Raw genomic sequence first — 25,099 nt, 5'->3', positions numbered from 1 at the left:
ATTGGTCATAATCAGCATACTTTATCAAATTTTCTTTGAAATTAAATTCAGAAAGTTCTGGGTCAATGGCTTTATCTGGTAGACTTCTCACAAACAATCGCATACCCCCAAGATCATGGAGTCTTACGCTTCCGCTGACGTGAGGATGGCCAGCGGCAGCACCCACCTGTTTTAGCTGCGTCTCGGAGTTTACGTGCACGTCACAGATTTCACAGTGAAAGGTTTTGTTCTGTAGTCCTGTGTTTCCCTTCACAACAGGGGTTTTGCCTTTGACGCCTGCTCTGGGGAACGCCTTAATGTTGCCGCTGCCGTTCCGCGCATCCACCATGGTTTTGTGCTTCGTCCCTGAGGGCATTGAAACCAAGAAAGACTTAAACTCAGCATGACACAAAACTATTTCAAAGTTGTATTTAACGAAACAGCATGTCAAAATTGAACTTTGAATGTTGCCGGAAACAGGTGCTGGAAAATTGTGCATAATTAAATTAAATGGTGCTTGGTTTAAAATCACATTGACTTAGAAGCTTTGTCCAATATGGGAAGTGGCAGAAATGTTTAATTCCTACTTTTTTTTTAATAGAGGTCTACCAACCCCCTCATCCATTTTGATGTTCTGCTCACAATTTCATGATTATTCTTAAAACTCTAGAACACTCGACAAAAATGTAGGTTTTTGCATACAGTTTATCACTTTCAGGTTTAAAGTTCTGGCTTTTTTTCAGAAAAAAATGGAGACTGAACTGCTGCATTCACTCGACAAAAAATGTGTGAACGTAGGTAATTCCAATTTCCCCAAAAATTCAAATAACTATTAAAATACAAATTATGCAATTAAATATGTTTCGTCAAAAAGTTTCCTTGCTCAGGTCAGCTGGCCTCATCCTTTTTCTTAATAAAGTATGCTCACTGGTAACTTATTGCAAACACAGCACCAGTAAATTGAAACTGATTATCACTACGTGCGTAATGACATCATTTAAACGTAGTTTCCTATTCCGGGTGAATTTCACAGAGACCAATTGGAAGCTAAGCAAACCAACCTGCTCTTTTTTAACGTATAGTTCTTTGTACTCCTTAGGAAAGCTGGTATTGTTCTTTTTGTAATGTACCCAATACTGCGCTGTGGGGACTTCACCGATCGACGATATCTGCATATATGTTGCACCCTCTCCTAGGGTAAACAAGCGCTAACCACCAGTCTGTCACATGCAAACCAAGGACACTGCCAGCCCTTGTGAGAAATGATTCTAATTTAACAAGGATGTTCTATCAATAAAAAAGAAAAAGAATCTTGTTCAAAGAGTCATAAGCGTTGAGTCCTCTTTATCAACAATGATTTTCATAGGGAACTACTGGGAATAATTTCCAAAAGCCAAATATGTGCTTTGCAGAAGATGTACCTCTGGGGCACACATTTCTAACACTTGTTGGTTCTTTTATCTTTCAAATGAAACATTTCCTTTATCCAAACTACACAAAAAACAAACCAACAATGGCTCCATTACAGAGAACGAGCCGCACAGGTGAGGGAATTTGTCTGACAAATATGTAAGGTTCTTGCATAAGGTCTATGTGAGGCAGCTGCTCACAACCCCCGAAGGTCGCTATAATCTGCCCCCTGCAATATGGTTGCTTGGTACACCCCCACACAGGCAGTGGGGCATAATATTGTATTTTTTTTTTATATCCAGTGAACTCACAGTTAAAAGAAAACACATTTTATTTATTTCAATCACAATCTGCTTGAGCTGAAAATAAAACAAAAAGACAACGCAGCAACTCTTCAACCCACAATGTGTTCTTTACAATTTTTGAAAGAGAGAAACATTTTCTGAGACAGGAAAAGTAAGTACATTGGGGGCATGAAAGCGCTTTAGAGTGTGGGAATGGAAAAGGAATGCATAGCAGGGCTGTCAGCGGCTGAGGGGTTTGGCAAGGAAGGGAGTGAAATGGGAAGAGTTCCATAGGGGTGCTTTAAGCATTGGGATCAGAAAAGTTCTTCCGCCAATGAGTGACCCATGAATTTTCAAAGCGTGGACTGCTTAATAGTCCCAGGGCACTTATAGGGGAGTGGGTTCTGCTAAAATCCAAATTGTCTTATGAAAAAAGTTGGTGACTTAATTTTATTCTCATTTAGGACACAATCCAGAAATGACAATGCTTGTATTCAAGGATTGCAAAGCAAAGGTGAGGTGCCTCCCTGTCTGGATGAGACTAATCACTAGTTTCTGTCTTCAACAAAGAAAAGAATGTAAGGGCGCTGCTCTGATGATATGATATGATATGATATGGCATTTATAACGTGCCTATACACAAGTGTTTCAAGACGTGACGTGGCAGTGGAGGGGGATCGAAGGGAAGACAGAGACAACGATCCTACTAGGCCAAGTGTCATTCAGATGGGCTTGTAAAATAAGGAAAGTGTAGCTGACAGTATAACCCTTACCGTATTACCATGAAATGTTGTAGCTTTGCAAAAGAGACAGTGAATTTGTGGATGCCCCCTTTTAGCAATGTCGGTCCCTTTGGCGAGAAGGAGCGATCCCGTCTACTGTGACATTGTGCAAGGACGGGGAGTGGAAAACCTGGTGACATTCAGCACCGGTCGGCGGGGATTGAATACAGGTGGCCGGCGTCACAGTCAGGAAGCGAGTGGGAGAGGAGTGCAGTGATGGGGGGACCCACTATACTGGAGATAAGTGAATAATGAGATTCATAAGAAGGTGATGATGGGTGGCTCAAGAAAGGCATGACCCGTTAGAAGTAGATTGTTGTTGATTATTGTTAAAGTAGTCTGAAAGCCTGTGTACATGGGACAATGTGCGTAAAGTAAGACATTTTCAAGTGTTAATATATTATGTGGAAGAACCACTACATATCGTAAGGCAACAGCTCCCTGTAGCAGTGACAACAGGTGAAGCGGGTAGTGTTTGCTGCACATGATTGCATCGACAAACATAAACCTGGCCTTTTATTATATACTAGCTGTTGCCGCGGCTTCGCTCGCATTGATTTGGCGATTATGTAAATTGTTTTCAAAAGATACATGAGTTATTTCTTCAAACTGTATAAAATATAATTTCCAGCTTGATGTCCTAACGTAATAAGCAAAGTTTATTGTAGACGTTAGTTGGGGGGATATTGGCTACAAAACAAAGATATTTGTTCCATTAATGCGGGTCCAGGCATTTTTTCATGTGGTAATTTCAAACAGACAATGAGACAGACACAGAAATACAAATGTGTTATTTGGTATCTGCAACCTACAATAAAATAAACTATAGGGGTACTTCTTTGAAAACTCCAGGATCACCAGAGAGTTAGGTGAGCTCAGCCTGGATCAGGCCATGTAAAACTTGCCATTCGTGAAGCAGTCTTCCCTTAGGTCCATCCCCGCTAAAATCTGCACCTGAGATTTCTTGCTCATGGCGAAACGAGCCTTTAAGGGGAACTGAAGTATTGAAGGGATGACAATTTTGCTCTCAAATATGGGATGCCCTTTGTTACTTTTTTAAGAAGCAGTTTGGAAACATACTTTATAATGAAGATTCAAAATCTGAATATTTACTTTTCAAACATCTTTGGTTTGAGAGAAATGGGTATCCTTCAACAAAAACAAAAAAATGTACCCTCTTTTCGACCTCCCTTAACTGGATTGTCGGGAAAAAAAGGTAAAACACATGTTTATCTATTTTTGAAAAAGAATCTAAGTAACAAGTTTCACTTCTGTAACATCATCGTTTTTTGAGCTATAGGTATCCTCATTAAAAGAATCATGCCCCCTTTCTATCCCCTTACAGAGGGAATTTCCCAAAATCCTTCCTTAGTGGGTGCCTACATCATGAAAACAATGTACCTTTCAAATTTGACCTTCCTTTGTTAAACATTTGAGCTGGGTGTTGATCAGTCATGGCTTATTCTTTTATATTTATGTGCAGATAGGATAGGATGTTGTGTTGATGGAATCGTTTATCACAAAGGAAATGTGCAGCAAAAGAACATAAAGAGCAGACAAACTGTAAAACAATTGACACATTTGGAGTGTAACTGGTTCCAGAAGAGAATATATGGGTTTGGTGAACCCAAGGAAAAAGAACAACAGTACTTGGTTTTAGCGCGGGATGGTATGATAGAGAGAAGAAAAGGAGAGAAAGAGGGGCGAGGAGGGAAGAAAGAGCAACCAATAACAGAGACAAGGCCAGGATTGTGAGAAAGAAACGAAGGCAACAATAAATGGCCAAGAAAGTTGATGGGCACAAAATTTAAGGGGTTTACAAAGGAGAATGTTTTCATGATGACAATGTGTAAAGTGGCCCTGCCTTGAACAAAGAGGACTTTCATCAGCTGAGCTGGGGTCAGAGGGTATTATTGGAACCAATCTCCCACCTAGCACTCATTGCAGCACACATGTCCAGCTCCCAGAAAGCAGTCTCTTTGTTCAGTGTGGATTCTGATGGTATTGCCCATGCTCAATGCACTTATTAAACAAGTACACATTCCCAGCCTGTTGTAGTGGTGGAATACCTCAAAAGTACCACAGAGGGAGGCACACATTTCCACAACTTTCCCCACACAAAAGGGCAACCAATACTGCGCAAAAAAACAGGCGGCTGAGTTTAGTCTAAACATGTTTGCCATTTGCTTCACTAATTTCCCAATGCTCGCCATCACTTTCATCATTTACTGAATGTGCTGGTAAATAATGAAAAGGTTGATGAAACTGTTGCAAAACGAATTTTAACTGCACTATGCCACCAATCACATAATCGCTCTTCCCCCCTTTTCACACTTACAAGCAATGCCACTCTTTCCACCAATGTCTGTGTTCTTCTTAGGATACAAGTGGGAAACTAGACCTACACCGTTAGCGCAAAGGCCTGCATCAAATTAAGGCCCTTGCGGTCTCATTAAGAGCCCTCGCCCCGCCCTGATGGTTAACATTAAGCAGATAATTCGGAACAATCATGATTGCTATTCAGCTGTGCAGTCTTGCTCACTCATGTTGACAAACTTAATTAGGTATTTAATGTAGTGCAGACCTAGCTGCAAGGAGCCTCAAGGCACTTTTTAGAGAACATGAATTGTAGCAGGATCAACTCAAACATGAGGTGCTGCACTTGTGCAGCGGCCAGGTGAGGTTGGGTGAGCCTGGGTTACAGAAAATAGGATGTGATAGGAAGAGGGCTCTGAACATGTAGTCAGGGTTAAGGACTAGACAGAAGACTGTGCAAATGTCCAGTCAGATTTAGAGTACACGTATATACAATGAGCACCCTGGCTGTGTGAGCCAGCCAATCAGGTGCCTAGTAACACCGACTTGAACCGCTTGAATCGCCGGTGAAAGCCTGCAATCCATGCTGCCTGACAGCTGGCTCCCACCACCGCCATCTTCCCCCCAACCTCTGTTCACTTATTTCTTACATTCTCTGCCTTTTTCCCACCCCGCTTCTCTGGCCGCAATCGAAAATGAAGAGGGGCTCCGAAGAGCCATGCTGTCCCTTACCATGGTGGTCATCTTGGAAAAGGATTTAAGTCTTTGATCGGGATGCTTCGTGCATCCCGTTCAAAGAATTAAAGCCTTTAAAAATAATTTTAAAAAAAGATTTGCATCCCGGGGTTACCGCTTTGGTAACCTGGGGTGCTAGTGACGTTAAGCCCCTGTTCCAGGGGCTGTAACGGGTGTCAAAGTCCCAGGTCCCTCGTTAAAATCCCTTGCTTTGCTCAGGCTTTTAAATTCGGCCGCTGGGCTGTTAACACCCGTTTCAGCCCCTGGAACGGGTGCTTAACGCCACATAAAAGCACATTGAGCAAGAGTGATTCATACAGAATCACATGATCTCTAAATCAATGTTTGAAGCCTGGATTAGCGTCCAGGAGTACGGGATCCGAAGCCATCATATTGGGAACTCTTCCTCATCATCTCCTCTTGAGGAAGACATCGGTCAGACAATGTCCCACAGGCATTCCTTTTTTCAGGACAATATTGGTTAAAATGACCTCGAGGGCACAATCTCTGGAGGAATTGGTTGGAATGGGTTTGAAGGGTATTACCAATAGGGGAAGGTTTGCTATAAAGTGGCATTGGAAGAAAGCAATCTTTTGGAATACGTTTTAGATAAATGCAGGCACACAACTCCTTGAAAGGAATCTCAGGTCAAAACACATTGAAGGAATACACAACCTCAGAGGCTTTAGCATATTTTGTGTATATCAATGTCTTCTGCAATCGATGTAAATTGTCTACATTTTTAACCCTACCTTTTGAAAAAAAACTCTAGAAGTAATATACAACTTACATAGCTTGCATAGCTACTACAAGCAATTGGGAACTAGGGTAGCTTGCCTAGCTTCTACAAGGAAAATGGAATTAGGCCAGCTGGCATGGGATTGGGTGATTACTGTAGGTCCGAATTGCTCGTTGGAGAATTGGTCTCAATTTAATTTGTACATTTTACCAGATATATATGTGTGGGGGAGGGGGGGCTTAGGGATATAACTAATGTAAAGGGGGGAAGCTGCAGGGGGTTCCTCCCGCACATATATGTAACAAAATGTACCTGTCAAAAAAGGAAATTCAACCAATTCTCCAAACGACCAATTGGATTGGATGTAATCAACCCAAAACACATGCATAGCTACTTCAAAAATATGAAACTAGAGTATCTTGCTAAATTTCTTCAAGGAATATGGAACTAGAGTAGATGGCATAGCTGCTCCCAGTGATATGGAACTAGCTTAGCTTGCATAGCTACTTCAATAAACTTCCGTAACTTGCATTGTTTGTAAAGGGAATATTTAACTGGAGTAGCTTGCATAACTTCAACAAGGAATATGGAACTAGGGTAGCTTCTACAAGGAATATGGATCTAGATTAGCTTGTATAGATTCTAAAAGGAAAATGGAACTAGGGTAGCTTGAATAGCTTCTAAAAGGAATATGGAACTGGAATAGCTTGGATAACTCTAAAAAGGAATATGGAACTACGGTAGCTTGCATAGCTTCTACAAGGAATATGGGACTGGAGTAGTTTGCATAACTTCAACAAGAAATATGGAACTAGGGTAGCTCGTATAGCTTCTACAAGGAATATGGATCTAGATTAGGTTGCATAGTGTGGGATGTTTTTACCCATGCATCCAAGCCCTACCATAAAACTGTGCAGTACTGTAATGGAAAACATCATGATGGCCAGAACTCCCCAGAGAGTGCACAGGGAAACATGAAGAATAGGCTGCCACCCATTTTTGCCTATGTTGTGAACACAGGAGGGCACAGCCTAAAACCACCATTGGGCTACACACACAGTAGCCTGAAACAATTGGGAATGGCAATGCTGATTGCCAAAAAGCAACTCAGAACTGTGGGGAATTAATTTTCTTAATCCCAAAAATGGTTGCATTACTAGTACTCACCACTATCAGAAATCCGGTGTTTTAAAACCACCAGACTTTTGCGTAAAACTGAACAAATGAAACAAAACCAGACCAAGGAAAGACTTGCTAAGAGGTGGATACAATGTAAAACTATATTCTGAAATGACTTGAAGGAAGCAATTATTTAATGTATAGGTATAAATTGTCAGTTTGATTTGAATGTAGAAAACTGGGAACAAAAAGTGACATTTAGCTGAAACCTGGCTTAATGAAACTGAATTCTGCCTGACAACTACCCCCGACAGAAGTTGAAACTGGATCAACAGCCACTCTTCCCAGGCCTAGCTGCATCCTGCTGCCCCTTGCCAAAAGGAGTTGACACCTCTCTGATTAGATTAGGGGTGGAGCACCTGGGAACTGGAAGGGACCGAACAATGCAACTTCCTTGACCCAGGCAAATGTTATATTGGGGGCGTCGTAAAATAGCTTCCTCTTGGGAGAAACTGGGGGACAGCTGTGCCTCTGTGAACAAGCTGGCTTGGGGGAAGTGGATAAACCAGTTATTCCACCATGTGATGTGCGAAGCCACAACCCTTTTTGACCAGGGCATCATTTTAAAAGAGATGGATAATTCATAGTACGGACTTGTCAGAATTATATGAGTAATACCATTATTCTTGTGATTTTACGGTGCACATTTTAAGAGGCGTTAGGTCGTGGTGTATTCTGTGGGGTTGCTAGCGGAAAATAGCGCCTTACTCCAAATGTCTGCATGTTAAAAATCTGACACTTCATCAATTAATGTCCATACTCCTTGCGCACATGTGTGTAATTTTGGGTAAATGTCCGATATTGCAAAACCAGTTAAAAAGCGCAAAATGTTGTCATTTTTGAATGCAAGCCCCCAGGAAGATCAGAGGCGGACAAGCATGGACCATAAGGAATATATAATGTGTACATGTAATTTCAACAAATTGTGTATCTGGGAAAGATGTATTTGAATCAAATTTAGATTTGTGGGCAAACTGACCAGGGGAGGATCCTCTGACCCATAAACAGACCTCATCATGATGACAATCCATTTCCTTCCCCCAATCAGGACAGAGGGGAGAATTGGGCCAATGACAAGTAGAGAGGGGCAGGCTTAGCTAGGCCCAGCACACACCCATTTTCAAAACACATAAAAAGAGACTGCTGGGACAGGTGGAGACATTCAATTCCATTTGCTGCGGAGCATGCTGACCGACGACTTCACATCCAGAGATCCAGACTTCAAATCCATCAATCTCCATAACCTGTAGCAGTAATTAACTCAAGAATTTGTAGCAGAGAGGCCTGAATCCACCAGCTGAATCCTCTTCAGCGGGCCTCAAAACTAACCAAATTATTCAACAGCCGGGCGAACTGTTTGAAGTTTTGCCGAGAATTTTTGCAAGAACCTTTAGCAGTACCCAGAAAGCAGTGTTACATCCAGAATCCAGAGAGGCTATACCAGCAGAGCAGAGCTGACCCAGATCGCTGTGAGCAGAACCGGTGCCTGATTGACCCACCAAGCAGACAGAACAGCAGCCGGACGTGTTGACCAGATCCGTGACGAGGCCTAGTTCAAATTTATATTGTGAGTACCTAGAAGAACTGTGCAGAACCAATCTCTTAGTTAAAATAATCTAATCCAAACTATTTTAACCTAAGTAGAACTGCCTCCTAGAAATCGTGTCATCTGTCATTTTTAAAGCTGCACAACTGTCACCTGTCAATTCTGCAGCTGCAAGCTGTCACCTCTCATTTTGAGTTTACTTTAAATCCGAAAAACTACCTGTATTTAATCATCCGTATCTCTGGAACCGTTTGGGCTAGGAACGCAATTTAACTTTCATCTGAAAGCTTAGAATCTAGGCTTTCCAAAGAACCTAGAACCAACTTCCTACTCCCTATATCCCCGTTATCGTGAGACGCGCACTCGCAAAATTTACCGCCATTTGCGATTTGGCACGATTTCTTCATCTGTAGAAATCAGCAGCTTTTTGCTTCTCTTTGCTAAAATTTGTTTGCAATCTGCTAATCATTCATAGAGTATTGCTCAAGTGAGCCTGAACTAATATAAAGTAGCCATCACCTATCCTGAACCTCTACAGGGAATTAAAAGCAATTTTAGCACCTTTTCACTTCCTTGCAAACCACATTAAAGTAATTCGCCTGTGTTTAAAACTCATCCCTGTTTTCCCTAAGCTTGCTGGGAGAACTGGAACTGTGTATTGCATTATCAAGTGTGATTTCTTGGGATTCTTGAAGACTGTGTGCTCTCCTTCCATTTCTGGTATTGCATAGGGGGGGAGTGAATTGTCAAAAGAAAAAGTGATCATATTACCTTTTGGTAAAATCATAACAAGTTATTTCTGTACTGCATTTTATTCCACCTTGCGTTTCCTTGAACCATATAAAGCATTCTTTCCCACCTTATTCTTCTGTTCCTATTCATAAGTTACCTCTTGCTGATTACTGCTCATATTCACAAGTGTAATATCCATTATCAATTTATTTATAGAAGTGTGATATATATATATTGTTTAAATTTTCAAATAAACCTTTTAATTTGCAAAACAAACCTACTTCTTGGGTCAGTGGGGTCAGGGGGATTCTAAGAGGGGGGTGTTATACAAGGGTTATCATCCAGAGTACTGAACTGGATATAAAAATACATCAATAAGGGTTTTCCTCAGAATCCCAGACTAGGCATTGACTTAGCTGTAGTGTTGATTGAATATCGCTTACAAAATATTCTAAAAGGAAAATGGAACTAGGGTAGCTTGCATAGCTTCTACAAGGAATATGGAACTGGAGTAGCTTGTATACTACAAGGAATATGGATCTAGATTAGCTTGCATAGATGCTAAAAGGAATATGGAACTAGGGCAGCTTGCATTGCTTCTACAAGGAATATGGATCTAGATTAGCTTGCATAGATTCTAAAAGGAAAATGGAACTAGGGTAGCTTGCATAGCTTCTAAAAGGAATATAGAACTGGATTAGCTTGGATAACTTCAACAATGCATATGGAACTAGGGTAGCTTGCATAGCTTCTACAAGGCATATGGAACTGGAGTAGCTTGCATAACTTCAACAAGAAATATGGAACTAGGGTAGCTTGTATACTACAAGGAATATGGATCTAGATTAGCTTGCATAGATGCTAAAAGGAATATGGAACTAGGGCAGCTTGCATTGCTTCTACAAGGAATATGGATCTAGATTAGCTTGCATAGATTCTAAAAGGAAAATGGAACTAGGGTAGCTTGCATAGCTTCTAAAAGGAATATGGAACTGGATTAGCTTGGATAACTTCAACAATGAATATGGAACTAGGGTAGCTTGCATAGCTTCTACAAGGAATATGGAACTGGAGTAGCTTGCATAACTTCAACAAGAAATATGGAACTAGGGTAGCTTGCATACTACAAGGAATATGGATCTAGATTAGCTTGCATAGATGCTAAAAGGAATATGGAACTAGGGCAGCTTGCATTGCTTCTACAAGGAATATGGATCTAGATTAGCTTGCATAGATTCTAAAAGGAAAATGGAACTAGGGTAGCTTGCATAGCTTCTAAAAGGAATATGGAACTGGATTAGCTTGGATAACTTCAACAATGAATATGGAACTAGGGTAGCTTGCATAGCTTCTACAAGGAATATGGAACTGGAGTAGCTTGCATAACTTCAACAAGAAATATGGAAGTAGGGTAGCGTGTATACTGCAAGGAATATGGATCTAGATTAGCTTGCATAGATTCTAAAAGGAATATGGAACTAGAGTAGCTTGCATTGCTTCTACAAGGAATATGGAACTGGATTAGCTTGGATAACTTCAACAATGAATATGGAACTAGGGTAGCTTGCATAGCTTCTACAAGGAATATGGAACTGGAGTAGCTTGCATAACTTCAACAAGAAATATGGAAGTAGGGTAGCGTGTATACTGCAAGGAATATGGATCTAGATTAGCTTGCATAGATTCTAAAAGGAATATGGAACTAGAGCAGCTTGCATTGCTTCTACAAGGAATATGGAACTAGGGTAGCTTGCATAACATAAACATGGAATATGGATCTAGATTGGCTTGTGCTATGAACTTGTTAGCTTATTGGACAGATCTCTCTGGAGGCACATAGCATCTTGCCCACAGCCGCCCAGATCTTGGATACGTTCCAAAACTACATAGATCACAACAAGCACAATTAAGTCATCAGCTGCACTTAACCCATCTCTCTGTACAGACAGTGTTGCATTACTATGGCGTCGGAATGTCTTCTTTAAAGTTCTGCTTATTTCAGTTCAATATCCAGTCAGCTGTCCCACTCCATAGCGGAAGGTGTCCTCCCGAAATCCTTTACCAACCTACTGAAGGACCTTTGCTGAATTACTCACGTATCTTTGTCACAAGCTCGCCACATTCCACCATAGGGCATCACTCTTCATATCCTCCCAAATTCCACCATTCACCCACGTCGAAGCACTGCATCCATACTTAACCCTCTGATGCAGTGCACTGTCCATCCTAACCCTGACACACAACTACCCACACCCCTGGCATCCATGCCAACCTGACAGCAGTCTGCATTGCTCTCACAACATAATGGGGGGGTGGGGGTTGGGGGAAGGATCTGCAAATCCAGATCTCTAGGAAAAACCAAATGAATCCAGCTTTTCAGGAGAGCGCTTAACACACCTTTTTAATTAACCCTAGACATTGATGTACTCTTCATGTCTGTAACCAGCAACTAAATGCCCGAGGGCTTTGTGCACTTCTATAAATGAAAAAAAAAAAAATGAAAACAACATAAATAAACAAATAAACAGACCTGAAGCCTGCCCAGATTAGTGAGCCATAGGGCCAAATTATGAGGAAGGCGGTAACGGTAAGAACAGAGAGCATTTGCAAAGAACGCCTGTTTTTACCGTCTGGTGAGTTATTTTTACTGCGTGTGCTATTCCTACCAATACCACATTATTTATTTATTCGGAATTGTAAAGCGCGCAACAGCCGTAGGGCATTGTGGCGCTTGTCACAGACATAGCTTAGTTACATATAAATGAGCATACATAGAATTACAGGCAAGTGATATTGTACAGAGAATTTACAGTTACAGATAGTTACATTTTACAGGGCAAAGAGTGAGGTTTTGAGTTTTCTTCTAAGGGCGGGGAGTGAGTTTTCTGCTCTGATGTCTGTGGGTGGTGCGTTCCAGGGATTGGCAGCAATATATGTGAAGCCTAGGCCACCGGCTTTGACTCTATTGATTTGTGGGATGTGGAGTTGGTTGGTGTATTATGTCCTGGTGGGCCGTGTGGAGAAGGATTTGGTGATAGCCTCAGATAGGAATGATGGTGCAGAGAGAGTGAGGCATTTATGATTGAGAGTGAGGATTTTGAAAGTGATACATCAAGTAAATACCAACAGATTATGAGGTCAAATACCTCGATACAAAATGGCCCTATATTTACCTCCATACAAAATGTGGGGGTAAAAATGATAACTTCTGTCTCTCTTAAAAATGTTTTAAACTTGAACGTATGCCATCTCTATGCCACCTCTATGCCATCTCTATGCCATCTCTATGCTAAGAAGATTTTTGAATTAGGACCCCAAAGAATGTTAAAAAAAAGTGTTCTTCTCCGATGCCCCCTTCCCGCGCACTTTACACTAGTAGAGAAAGAAGACTGAGGAATGAAGATTTTCCGCATTAAAAAAAAATACAAAAAAAATGTTTAGTCGTTCCTCATCACCTACTTGCCATAATCCACTGTCCTTTTCCAAATGCGTACATGGATTTGTAGTATTGTATACAAAATAGTGTTTCCGTAGTAATGCACGGAGCTTCACAGTATAATCTCGTGCAGTTTTTCTGTAAACCTGCGTCAGTTACCACCAACCCGGCAGATTGGGAGATAAAATGGCGCTGATTCCGGAAATGATCACAGGTGTAAATGATAAATGCTGCCTGCACCGATTACACGGAAAAATCAGTTTCACTTTAAACCCTATTGTTTTAATGGAGTGAACTCTTTAGCTAGGCCAAACCTCTGGAGTACAGAGCTGAAAGCCTGGCAGCCATCTTATGAATTTACTGGGGGGAGGTGCCACTGCTCCGATTTTAGGGCAGTCACATTGAAAGGATATGAACAGTGTTAGAGACTGGGTTTCCCGCGGGCTGTGCCCAGGCCAACGCGCCTTTTCCTAGCTGGGTCCCCTGCTGAAAGCTAATGTCCCCTACTCAGCTGCTTGGCCAACTCATGACCAAAGAGTCTTGGCCGGGGCCAAGAAGACCAGGGTTTTAATCACTGAAGACTTTTGCCGACCGCCACCTCAGGTCACTGGAGTAGCTGTCCATAGAAGATTCTGCTGACCGCCTCACACTCTCTCTTTCGCAAATAACATGTTATTAGCCACAGTGACATGAGAATGGGTGTAATCTGGAAACACCGCCAAATACAAAAGGAACTGTCACTTACACCCCGATCCCTGAAATCATGAAAGGCTGAAATGGCGGAAAAATGACTCCTTAAGTCTACTACATATAGAATTGTTCTTTACTCCTCTCTTCCTATAGAAGAAAAAAAATACTATTTCCTTGTCATTTCTTTTATTCCCAGATAGCAAATAAATTCCAGGCACTGTAATTGCTGGTGTTCTGCCACGTCCCCGTCTCCCGCTGCATTGAGAGCTACAGCATTCTGCTGGGGATAATTGCAGGGCTGCGGCAAGGGAAGAGAAATTGCCATGCCTCACCGGCAGGGGCGTTGCTAGGGGGGGGCTATGGGGGCTATAGCCCCTGATCTTTTGGTTGTAGCCCCGGATAGAATCTCAGGAGCTACAGCCAAAAGACTAGCTAGCCCCCAGTCCCAACAGTTATTACAACAGCTTAGCCCCGAGTCCTTTCCAGACCTAGCAACTCCCCTGCTCACCGGTGTTGTGCGCCTCCAGCTGGGAGGCGGAGTTGACGGCCACCTTGCATAGCGAACAGTAGAGCAGTCTCTTGGCCTTCTCTTCCTCCGTCTCCGCAGAGGGGCATGCGGCGGTGCCGGTGACGGCGGTGCCGGTGGCGGCGGTCGTGGTGGTGATGGGAGGTGGATCCTTCGGGAGAGTCTCCGGGGTCACACTGATGCTGTTTTGCAATTCTGCCACTGGTGTTGGAGGCGTTGGTAATATTGCTGGTGGCGCAGTTGAACTCTCTGCAAAGTAAACAAATAAATGACAGTTATTGCATATCCTACCAGTATGCAACACTTAGATACATTTAGCTTTATTTAAATTGCCCGTTGTGAAATGGGACTTTTAAGTCGTGCAAAGCTAAGAATGCACAATCTGATACATTCCATCTAACAGATCAACAGGCGGGCCTGATTCACATCGTGTTTTTCACACGATTATAAACTGCTTCTGTGAATCAGGCGCATAATTGGTGACAATTCCACTGAGTATAAAAAAATAATACAGCTGGGATTTTAAAGGATATGACTGTAAAGATATGACATAACCAGTGACATCATTAAAGAAATCACCATGGTCACGCTCCATAAGCACCAGCAAATCGGGGTGCCTGGCAACCATGTCTCAGCCACAGTACCAGAGTAGGAGTGATCAAACTCTCCAAAACAGCGACTCCCAGAATTTCTTAGGTCACTTTAATTTTCAGTCACCCACAAAATAATAGAAGTCACATTTGAGGGTGCAATCCAGCCACCTGACCGCCACCACTGTGCCCCAGGTCCTCCCAGTCCTACCCCGAATGCCCCCACCGAAAGAATGATTTACACTTTTGCCAGTGTCAAGCTCAAGAGCCCTGGAAATAAAATAGAAACATAAATAAATAAATAATATTAATTATAATCATAATCATCATAATAATACAATTAATCCTAATCACCAAAACCATATTGGGGCCTAATAAGCCATGCGGAGGATGGCAGTATCTTGCCCTCCCTTGCAAGTTCCACATTCTCTCCCCTTGGGTGACTTCAAACTCCCTTGGACTAATCGAACCGCCTAAGATTCGGGTGGTTCAAGTTGTGCACGAACCAGTTTTCCCACCCCCAATGCATCCCTACTGTGCCCACAGGTCGTGTGTGTGGATGGCTTATGGGCACACTCTGAGACGTTCACCAGCGGCAGTATTACCCATAGGGCATGGCCGAGAAACAATGCAGCTACCACGATGCCAGATGGCAAGGGTTAGACCAGGGGAACAGCCTGAAGTGCATGCATCGGGGACATGACTGCTTCCATGGCCCACATTCTGCGCTCATGGCGGCTATGCCAGCTAAGCATGGCTCGAGGAGATGTCCCTCGCGCCCTGCACACCTTCAACACAATAATGCTTCCCTCGGTATGTGAACACACTGCTGATGCCACAAGTTAAGTCATCAGCAATTTGATTGATGATGCCATTTCTGCTGTTTTGTCACATGTGATGTCATGAGCTGGTGTGGGTGAGTTATGTCTGACGTGGTAATCAGAACTGGTGACTGTCAAGCTTTTTCAGGATCTACCCTGTAATCAAAGCAAGCCTTCAACACAAGAATGTGCGAAGTGTTTTTTATACCTGATCAGAGAATCCGAGCTCACCACAAAAAAAACCAAACAAAAAATGGTAGTTGATATTTATTTTTTGTTAGTGATATACTGTTACCATGCAGGAACCCTTTCTGCTGTTTGCACTGGTCTTGCTGGGTTGCTGTGCCCTGCAGTAGTGGGCCACTGTTTGTCTCTACCCGCGGTGCCCTCTGGTACTACTATGACAGAATTGCCATCATAGGGAGAGAAATAAAAGGGGTCCTGGACTCCGAAGGCCAGACGTCCTATGAAAGCCTTGGTTGCTGGGTGAGGCATCTAGGTGGCTGAGCAGTGGGTTACCAGTCGCTCCATGACTTTAGGGCAGGGTTCTGCAACCTCCTCTTTCCAGGTGTTTTTAACTCCAACATTAATTTGCCCTAGCCAGCACAATCAACTCTGAGGGATCATGGTAGTTGTAGTCCAAATCATCTGAAGAGCCGCAGGTTGCAGGCTCCTGCATTAGGGGTTCCAGTGTCCTTGGGGGGATAAGGGCCATCTAAGGCCAATGCTAGTCTCTACTGTGCATCGCCTGCTTATACCCTTGCCTCCATACTCCCTCTGCGTGCTGGTGTATTAATACTGCACATTGAGACACACTGTAGTCTATTGGCCCATGTATGAGTGAGACCTTTTGCATGCTCAGCAGAAACACTTCTAGGTGATCCTGATTTTAGCACCCAAATAATCCCATTAAGGCAGAGTGATTCGCCCAGGAGCACATAGTTGTGGTTAAGTGGCATGTCACTTTCAGGAGCCGAGCATTTCACCAGCTTCCTCATTGTCAATAAGCAGTGCCATGCACTCCGGTCAAGCCCACAAAGCACCCTTCTCTAAAGAGGACAAGCCCTCCTTTCACACATAAGTGGCCCTTTCCAGGCATCCTCCTTCACTTAGTTCATCCCAATAATCATCAGCACTAATGCTTTTCTTGGAGGAGGCGTAGATCTCATGTGGCCTCAGATCCCACTTCACTATTTCCAAATCGTTTCTTTCTTTCTTTTTTTATATTTGTATTTGGTTAAAATCAATTTTATTTACAAAAAAGATCAAAAGAACATTTAAAAAGTACAAATTCCTCATATTTCTTATTGTTCTAATGACCTGTTCATGCTTGTATATATGCTTCCCCTTCCCCTCCCCCCTCGCTCCCCCACCTCAAATCCTACACCTTTACTCCCTTCTCCTACCCCCTCCTCTACCCTATTCCCACCCTCCCCCCCTTGTAAATAGTTCTATTTATTGTTCTAATTACCTGTTCATGCTTGTATATAGGTTTCTCTCACTTTTGTACCTGTTGTTATATTGTAAAGCGCTTTGGCTTAAAGCGCTATATAAATTCAATAAACATAAACATATAATAAATGATACATCATTATTAAATAAAATACAAATGATGGAATACAACCTAACATAGCCTACAAGCAGCAATAATAATATCACTACGGCAAGCTTAAGATACAAAATAAAAACCCATCATCACTACATCTTTTAAAACGTTCAAGGATAGTCTGGAGTACGTCATTTCATTAAAGCATTGTTCAAAATGTCAGGGCAGCAAATTCACACATTTAATAAAGCCTGCCACTGCTAGACCTTCTGAAACATTCTGAATATTCAAACATCTATTCCGTAGGAGGTCATCTTCCACTAACATACGCTTCGATTGAAATGTGCCTAAAAAGCTCCTCCTACCGTCATTCAGCGCATTGCAAAACATCACTAAATGCTTCATTGTTTCGAGAACTGAATCTGTATTACAAAGTCTACAGCCGCTATTTTCTTTCGTGATGACATTTCTCCTAAGTAGGATTTTGTTTCCAATTATGCAAGTCTATGCAAAAATTAAGAGAAGAGCATACTCGTCCTTGGCACTTAAGAGGTTAATAGAATTGTTCTATGGTAACGATTGGGGAATTGTGTTACCAGAAAGGAAAGTGAACCCCTAATTTTAGGTTCAAACTGTTTCAGCTGCATCCCGTTGCAGGCATGTGGGTTTGTGTATCTCCAACTGCTTTGAAGAATGTTTTAGTGGTGATCTTTGGCCACCTCTGTGCACTGGCCTCTCCTCGACCACACATCCACATACAGCTCCATGAAAGCTCCATCCATTCCCTTGCTAATTATGACCCCTCTTTCCCTCACTCATCCTCACCCTTCTTGTACTCAACCTCCTTCCCCTCCCTCTCCTCACCCCCCCATGGACCCTCTCCGCAATGCCAAAACCAGCAGGCAACCCGATGCTTGTTTTGTTTCTACATAGAATCTAAAGAGGCTACTGTTTTATACATTCCTAATGTCTGCACGTAAGTGGTCCGAGGCACAGAGAGAGACGGTGATGCGCTCAGGATCACACAATTATGGTGATATGTCAGACCCAGCTATCCCGTTTACAAATTAAACACCTGCTCCTAAAGCAGTATGCTGCAACTATGAATTGTCATCTCAAGCAAATTTACTAAGCGTCCTTTCCAGATATTGATCGGCATTGAGCAGTAATGAACGGTGTAGCTTGGATGGCCTAACCTGGGTGCAAGCTACAATGCCTCTTACAGAGAGCCATGCCTCCGGGAATCTTACCAAACATTGCAGCCTATCATTTATTTTATATTTCTGTGAAAACACTGGGGCTCAGGAGTGAACTAGACAATATATAAGCGAGGTGGCGGAAGTCTCATGCCTGGCGATCATGACAGGAGACATTCAAGAAAACTGTATTCTTCACTGTTGCCGAATGGCAACTTTCTCAAATGTATTTCTGGTAAATCTTTTGTGGTTAAAAAAAAAGATGAAAGAATATCAGGGAAAAAATGACCAAAGCCTAATTAATTGCTCCAAGAAAACAACGGTGTAGGGACAAATAGCAAAACATCACCATATTTAACAATTGGTTAGTGACAACACTTTTGTACAAAGCACTAGTTTCATCCTTTGGACTCCAAGACATGAAATGGAGAAGTGCAGCCATCCAAAAAGAGATTTAATGCACTGTATGAATCAAAGGTGCTACAAAGAAGCCAAGGTAAGACCATTTTTAGAGATGATCAAGTTGGTCTCATATTGGGAAAGTGGGACTTCCAGACCTAGACTTCCAAAGAAGCAAAGGTAAGACCATTTTTTAGAGATGATCAAGTTGGTCTCATATTGGGAAAGTGGGACTTCCAGACCTAGGCTTCCAAAGAAGCAAAGGTAAGACCATTTTTAGAGATAATCAAGTTGGTCTCATATTGGAATGGTGGTACTTCCAGACCTAGACTTCCAAAGAAGCCAAGGTAGGACCATTTTTAGAGATGATCAAGTTGGTCTCATATTGGTATGGTGGTACTTCCAGACCTTGACTTCCAAAGAAGCAAAGGTAATACGTTTTTTTTAAAACATTTTTTTTAATTTAAAGCATTCAGCGTACAGAAAATACAAGCTTTTGCTTATGTACAAGTTTTCCCTCCTCCCCATGCACAAGCCAAACCTCTCCTATTTCTTCTTTCTTAGTTCTATGTTGGTTTCAATCCAGGTTTGGCTATGTGTTTTAGATATTCCTTGTTAATAATGGTGGTCTTAATTCCCTTCAAGTCTCTTTAGCATAGATTCCAGGAAAGTACCCAAGCCTTTGATGGTTTTCTTACTTGGGTCGTCATATAGAGCTGACCACCATAAGTCAGGGTCCAGATCACATGATGGTGACAGTATTGGTAGTAATAAACAACCCCTTTCAGATCTAAGTTCAGGGCAAAACAGCATTAAGTGTCGAGACGATTCTTCTTCTTGTTTACATAGTCTGCATAATTTTTCCTTTGCCAGGCCATATCTGAACAGGTTGACCTTTGTTCTTAAAATGTTCAGAAGAAAGCGCATTATTAAGTCTCTATGATTCCGATTGGCGCTTTTTTCTAGGTATCCAGGCAATAACTGTGGGCATCTAGTTATCTTATCCGATAAGGTATGATAGTTCAAAGCTACTCTCGCACACTCTGTTTCTGCCCAGTCAATTGATGGTAAGAGTAATTGTACCCTCTTTGGGTGTTTCAGAGGGGCTTCTGTCGTAACTTTTACATTTTGCAACAGCTCATTACATTTCGCTTTCCATTCCTCCAGTGGCCAAAAGGGCATGTTTCCTACTTCCTTATTCAATATTTGGTATTGAGGTGGACAATTTTCCAGAGTAATTTTTCTGTAGGTGGCCAATGTTTTCCAGACGATTCGGACTTGCATTGAGTACAATCCCAGTTCATGTTGAATAATACTTATCGGAACACATATGGGAATTTTCAGCAATTTACGCCAGAATCTGGCTTCAAGTTTATCCCATGTTTCCCAAGGGATTCTCAGGGCCATTTCGCCAGCATATGTTACAGTGGGGATGACTTTTGCATTATAAAACCAGTTTTAGAGATGATCAAGTTGGGCTCATATTGGGATGGTGATACTTCCAGGCCTAGACTTCCAAAGAAGGAAAGGTAATACCAGTTTTAGAGATGATCAACTTGGTCTCATATTGGGATGGTGGTACTTCCAGGCCTAGACTTACAAAGAAGCAAAGGTAAGACCATTTATAGAGAAGATGATCAAGTAGGTCTCTTATTGGGATGGTGGAACTTCCACAACTAGTGGAGGGAAACATCTTTCTAGTGCAGACAGAGTTTTTTTCCGGTACATGCACATTGATGTTCTTAGTAGTGGGGAAGACGCCTAAGTGTCTCGACTGAGCCAAAGCACTTGCTTGTTTAACACTTTCACATTTCATATAAAGGGTAATTTTGCAAAGAAAATGTGTCTTAGCAAGAGTTATGCTGCAACCAGATTTCACATGAGTGGGACAAAGAAGAACAGAGTACGTTAATATACTCAAGCAATAACTCAAGCAATAACGCGTGGCTTGGCCCATTACAACCTGGTACAGCCTGTCAAACTATGTATCAATGTTGTTAGTACGTTAGGATAAATACCTTTGTGTTAAAAGCAATGTATATGTTTAAATAAGTGTTTAAAATAACATTGCTCATCAAGCGCTGGAGCAGTATTTGAACACAAGGAAAAGATATTACTAAAATGGCCGCCATGTAAATGAATGCTGTGACATCAGGAGGTGCCCCTCTTCAATTTTCATTACAGAGCACGGTGGGAGATTAGCGTGGTGCTGCAGGGGTGAGGAAAGGTAGGTATGGGATGATGGGAGCAGGGGCAGTGGGGATGTGGAAGTGGCAGGGTGGCAGCAAACTAAGTAAATGGAAGGTTGTTGCAGGCGTTGATAAACCCGCTCAGAACATGGCCTTAGATCAGCAGTTTCAGCCCAAGTTAAGAGTGAGCTGATTGGCTCCACCGCCCACCCAGGCTGCTCATTATAGAGAAGAACACTTGGGAGTAAGAGACACATGTCAGAGGAAGTGTGACAGGCCTTTCTCGTGTGTCTTATTGTGCCAGTTGAATGCATTTGTATTTGTTTGTGCCTATATATTGTATGGTATTTTTAGAAGGAACACAAATACAACATATACAGTAGTGAGCGCATTTCCTCGAGCACGCCACTTATAATCCAATATGTGGAATGCGCATAGACCTTGCGGATGTCAAGGTTGGAAGATGAACCTGGGACGCTGTACAAACCAGAGACCAGGGAGGTTCATAAACAGGACCATGTACATATATAAGTTGACGGTGTGCATGTGGGCAGTGGTGTTTCGCTTGTCTGGGGCACCTTCTATGTATGTGTTGGTTTATACAGCTTATAGAGTGCTTCCACACTTCAAAGAGGCCTCGTGTCATCTAACAGGCCTCATCGTGCTTCACGGAATAGGGGATGAAGGGTAAAGACCGAATGTTGTGGGTGTTTTTGATTTCATGGGGTAGGGTGATCCAGTGATGGGGCCAGGAACAGAAGTGAGAAGGTATGCAGAGTTGGCGGGAGACAGGGAGATCAAGAAGGGCGCAGTAACAAGGGGTGTGAGTGGGAGAGCAGTGGGAGGTAGAAACAGGGGGTTAGCTCATAACTAGACATGAAGATCAGTAACAGACATATCTAGATAGAACGATTGTGCGTACAGGACTACCTGCCATGGAAGAGGTGGTGCATACTGTGGAAGGAGCGTGTGGTTGTAAAGAGTGGGAGTTGCTAAGTCATGTACTTTTGTTACAGTGGAGAAAGAGTAGAGAGGAAGGCCCATGAGGGGGCATGAACAGTAGTCCAGCTGACCACGTGGAGATGAGCATGTTGGCAAATAATAGTTGAGACGAGAATGCACCTTCCTGGTCAGGTTCCAGGTTGTCAATGCACTTGTGGATAAAAGCAACAGGCCATTAGTTGGAAGGTCTCTTCTGGGTCACAGAGAGACCCTTGATGATAAGTAGAGCATCAGCTACTTTGAATCAGGTGGGGGAGATCCCTACTAACACTCTGTTGCCTGTTATCTACTGATCGTGGGCAACCGGAAGACCGTAAATTGAAGCCTGAGGACTGCCGTGCCCTCGCCCTGGCGTAGGCCGCACATGAGTGCATGCACGGCCCGACAGGCCTGATTTAGGATTGACCCAGAATAGGGAAGACACCGGTGAGGATTGAAGGTAGGTGTGTCATGGCAGGGGGGTGAGGTGTGACGGATGGGGAGCACATTGTATGAGGTGGGGAAAGGGGAGCCAAAGTCGGGTTTGGGGGGATGAAAGTACTAGATTAAGGGGCCGATTCATGGAACAAACGTGCGCCGAAAATCTACGCGCAAGTAGGCGCAAGCAGGCGCAAGCAGGCGCAAGCGGAAAAAAACAGGCGCACGCGCACGCGCGCGATTCATGGAAGTCCCTGCGCGTGTTCACCGCGCGATGTGCGCCAAACCCGTGCATGGCGCACAAGTCACTGCAACATCGCGAAAGGCGTGCGCGACGGTGCGCGACGCGCACAGTGAAAGCGCACAACCTCAGCGCACACAGCAGAAAGTGGGCGGGACATGGGGCGTAACGCGCGGAATGGGGAACAACACGCGAAAATAAGGGCGTAACTGGGGATGCACTGCACGGAAGCAGAGGTAACGCCCACACGCACACGAACCACACGTATTCATGGAATGGAATAGGGCAAACCCACGCACAGCCAAAGCCGCGCACAAGCTGAAACACGTCCGCCACACGAAGGCAGGCGGTAGAGTCCCAGCGCATCAAAAAAGTGGCGCCGCGGGAAGTAAAATACGCGATTGAGCGGGGTACGTGTATTCCGGGGGTGCGCGGGAAGTTACACACGCGAATGAGCGGGCTACGTGTATTCCGGGGGTGCGCGGGAAGTGACACACGCGATTGAGCGGGGTACGTGTATTTCGGGGGTGTGCGGGAAGTTCCACACGCGATTTGGCCGGGTACGTGGATATCAGGGGTGCGCGGGAAGTTCCACACGCGATTTGGCCGGGTACGTGGATTTCGGGGGTGCGCGGGAAGTTCCACACGCGATTTGGCCGGGTACGTGTATTTCGGGGGTGCGCGGGAAGTTCCACACGCGATTTGGCCGGGTACGTGGATTTCAGGGGTGCGCGGGAAGTTCCACACGCGATTGAGCGGGGTACGTGTATTTCGGGGGTGCGCGGGAAGTTCCACACGCGATTTGGCCGGGTACGTGGATTTCAGGGGTGCGCGGGAAGTTCCACACGCGATTGAGCGGGGTACGTGTATTTCGGGGGTGCGCGGTAAGTGACACACGCGATTTGGCCGGGTACGTGGATTTCAGGGGTGCGCGGGAAGTTCCACACGCGATTGAGCGGGGTACGTGTATTTCGGGGGTGCGCGGGAAGTTCCACACGCGATTCGGCCTGGTACGTGGATATCAGGGGTGCGCGGGAAGTTCCACACGCGATTTGGCCGGGTACGTGGATTTCAGGGGTGCGCGGGAAGTTCCACACGCGATTTGGCCGGGTACGTGGATATCAGGGGTGCGCGGGAAGTTCCACACGCGATTGAGCGGGGTACGTGTATTTCGGGGGTGCGCGGTAAGTGACACACGCGATTTGGCCGGGTACGTGGATTTCAGGGGTGCGCGGGAAGTTCCACACGCGATTGAGCGGGGTACGTGTATTTCGGGGGTGCGCGGGAAGTTCCACACGCGATTTGGCCGGGTACGTGGATTTCAGGGGTGCGCGGGAAGTTCCACACGCGATTGAGCGGGGTACGTGTATTTCGGGGGTGCGCGGGGAGCAGCACACCCTCTACAGTGTACCCTCTACACCCTCCACGGCCCCTGCAGGTGGCTCACACCACAGGGGCCTACCCAGCACATGTCCTGCAGGCACCCCATCCACCATGGCCATGCCCACCAGCCAACCCACATATCAACTAGCACTACTGCCCACCAACGCATGTCCCCCTGCACCCCCAGCCACCAGGGGCAGCCTCCAGCAGGCCCCCACCCATGTCTCCCCCCACCCCCCACCCCCCAGCAGTGCAGGGGCAGCCTCAAACAGGCCCCCACTCATGTCCCCCTGCACCCCCACCCCCTAGCATCCAGGGGCACCCTCCACCAGGCCCCCACTCATGTCTCCCACCCCCCAGCACTGTGGGGCACCTGCCAGCAGGCCCCCACCCATGTCTCCCACCACCCCCACCCCCCCAGCATCCAGGGGCACCCTCCACCAGGCCCCCACTCATGTCTCCCCCCACCCCCACCCCCCAGCAGTGCAGGGGCAGCCTCAAACAGGCCCCCACTCATGTCTCCCACCACCCCCACCCCCCAGCATCCAGGGGCACCCTCCACCAGGCCCCCACACATGTCTCCCAGCACACCCACCCCCCAGCATCCAGGGGCACCCTCCACCAGGCCCCCACTCATGTCTCCCACCACCCCCACCCCCCCAGCATCCAGGGGCACCCTCCACCAGGCCCCCACTCATGTCTCCCACCACCCCCACCCCCCCAGCATCCAGGGGCACCCTCCACCAGGCCCCCACACATGTCTCCCAGCACCCCCACCCCCTAGCATCCAGGGGCACCCTCCACCAGGCCCCCACTCATGTCTCCCACCACCCCCACCCCCCAGCCACCAGGGGCACCCTCCACCAGGCCCCCACTCATGTCTCCCCCCACCCCCACCCCCTAGCATCCAGGGGCACCCTCCACCAGGCCCCCACTCATGTCTCCCCCCACCCCCACCCCC

The 25,099-nt window shown here is 44.8% G+C and overlaps 1 protein-coding gene across 3 annotated transcripts in view; it reads right to left on the bottom strand.

Moving 5' to 3' along the window:
• ZNF385D (zinc finger protein 385D) overlaps window positions 1–25,099 on the bottom strand; it is a 694,135-nt gene that overhangs the window by 10,055 nt on the left and 658,981 nt on the right. For all 3 annotated transcript variants that reach the window (XM_069648866.1, XM_069648865.1, XM_069648868.1), the window contains 2 exons: window positions 14,337–14,603; window positions 167–345 (listed from right to left, as the gene is read on the bottom strand). In XM_069648866.1, coding sequence (XP_069504967.1) covers window positions 167–345; window positions 14,337–14,603 — 446 coding nt within the window. The remainder of the gene's footprint in view (window positions 1–166; window positions 346–14,336; window positions 14,604–25,099) is intronic.

This window comes from Ambystoma mexicanum, chromosome 2q (assembly GCF_040938575.1).
Source record: "Ambystoma mexicanum isolate Mex_15411 chromosome 2q, UKY_AmexF1_1, whole genome shotgun sequence".
In the NCBI taxonomy this organism is placed as follows: Eukaryota; Metazoa; Chordata; class Amphibia; order Caudata; family Ambystomatidae; genus Ambystoma; species Ambystoma mexicanum.
The sequence above is the reverse complement of the archived record's forward strand: the minus strand, read 5'-3'. Positions and strand labels throughout refer to the sequence as shown.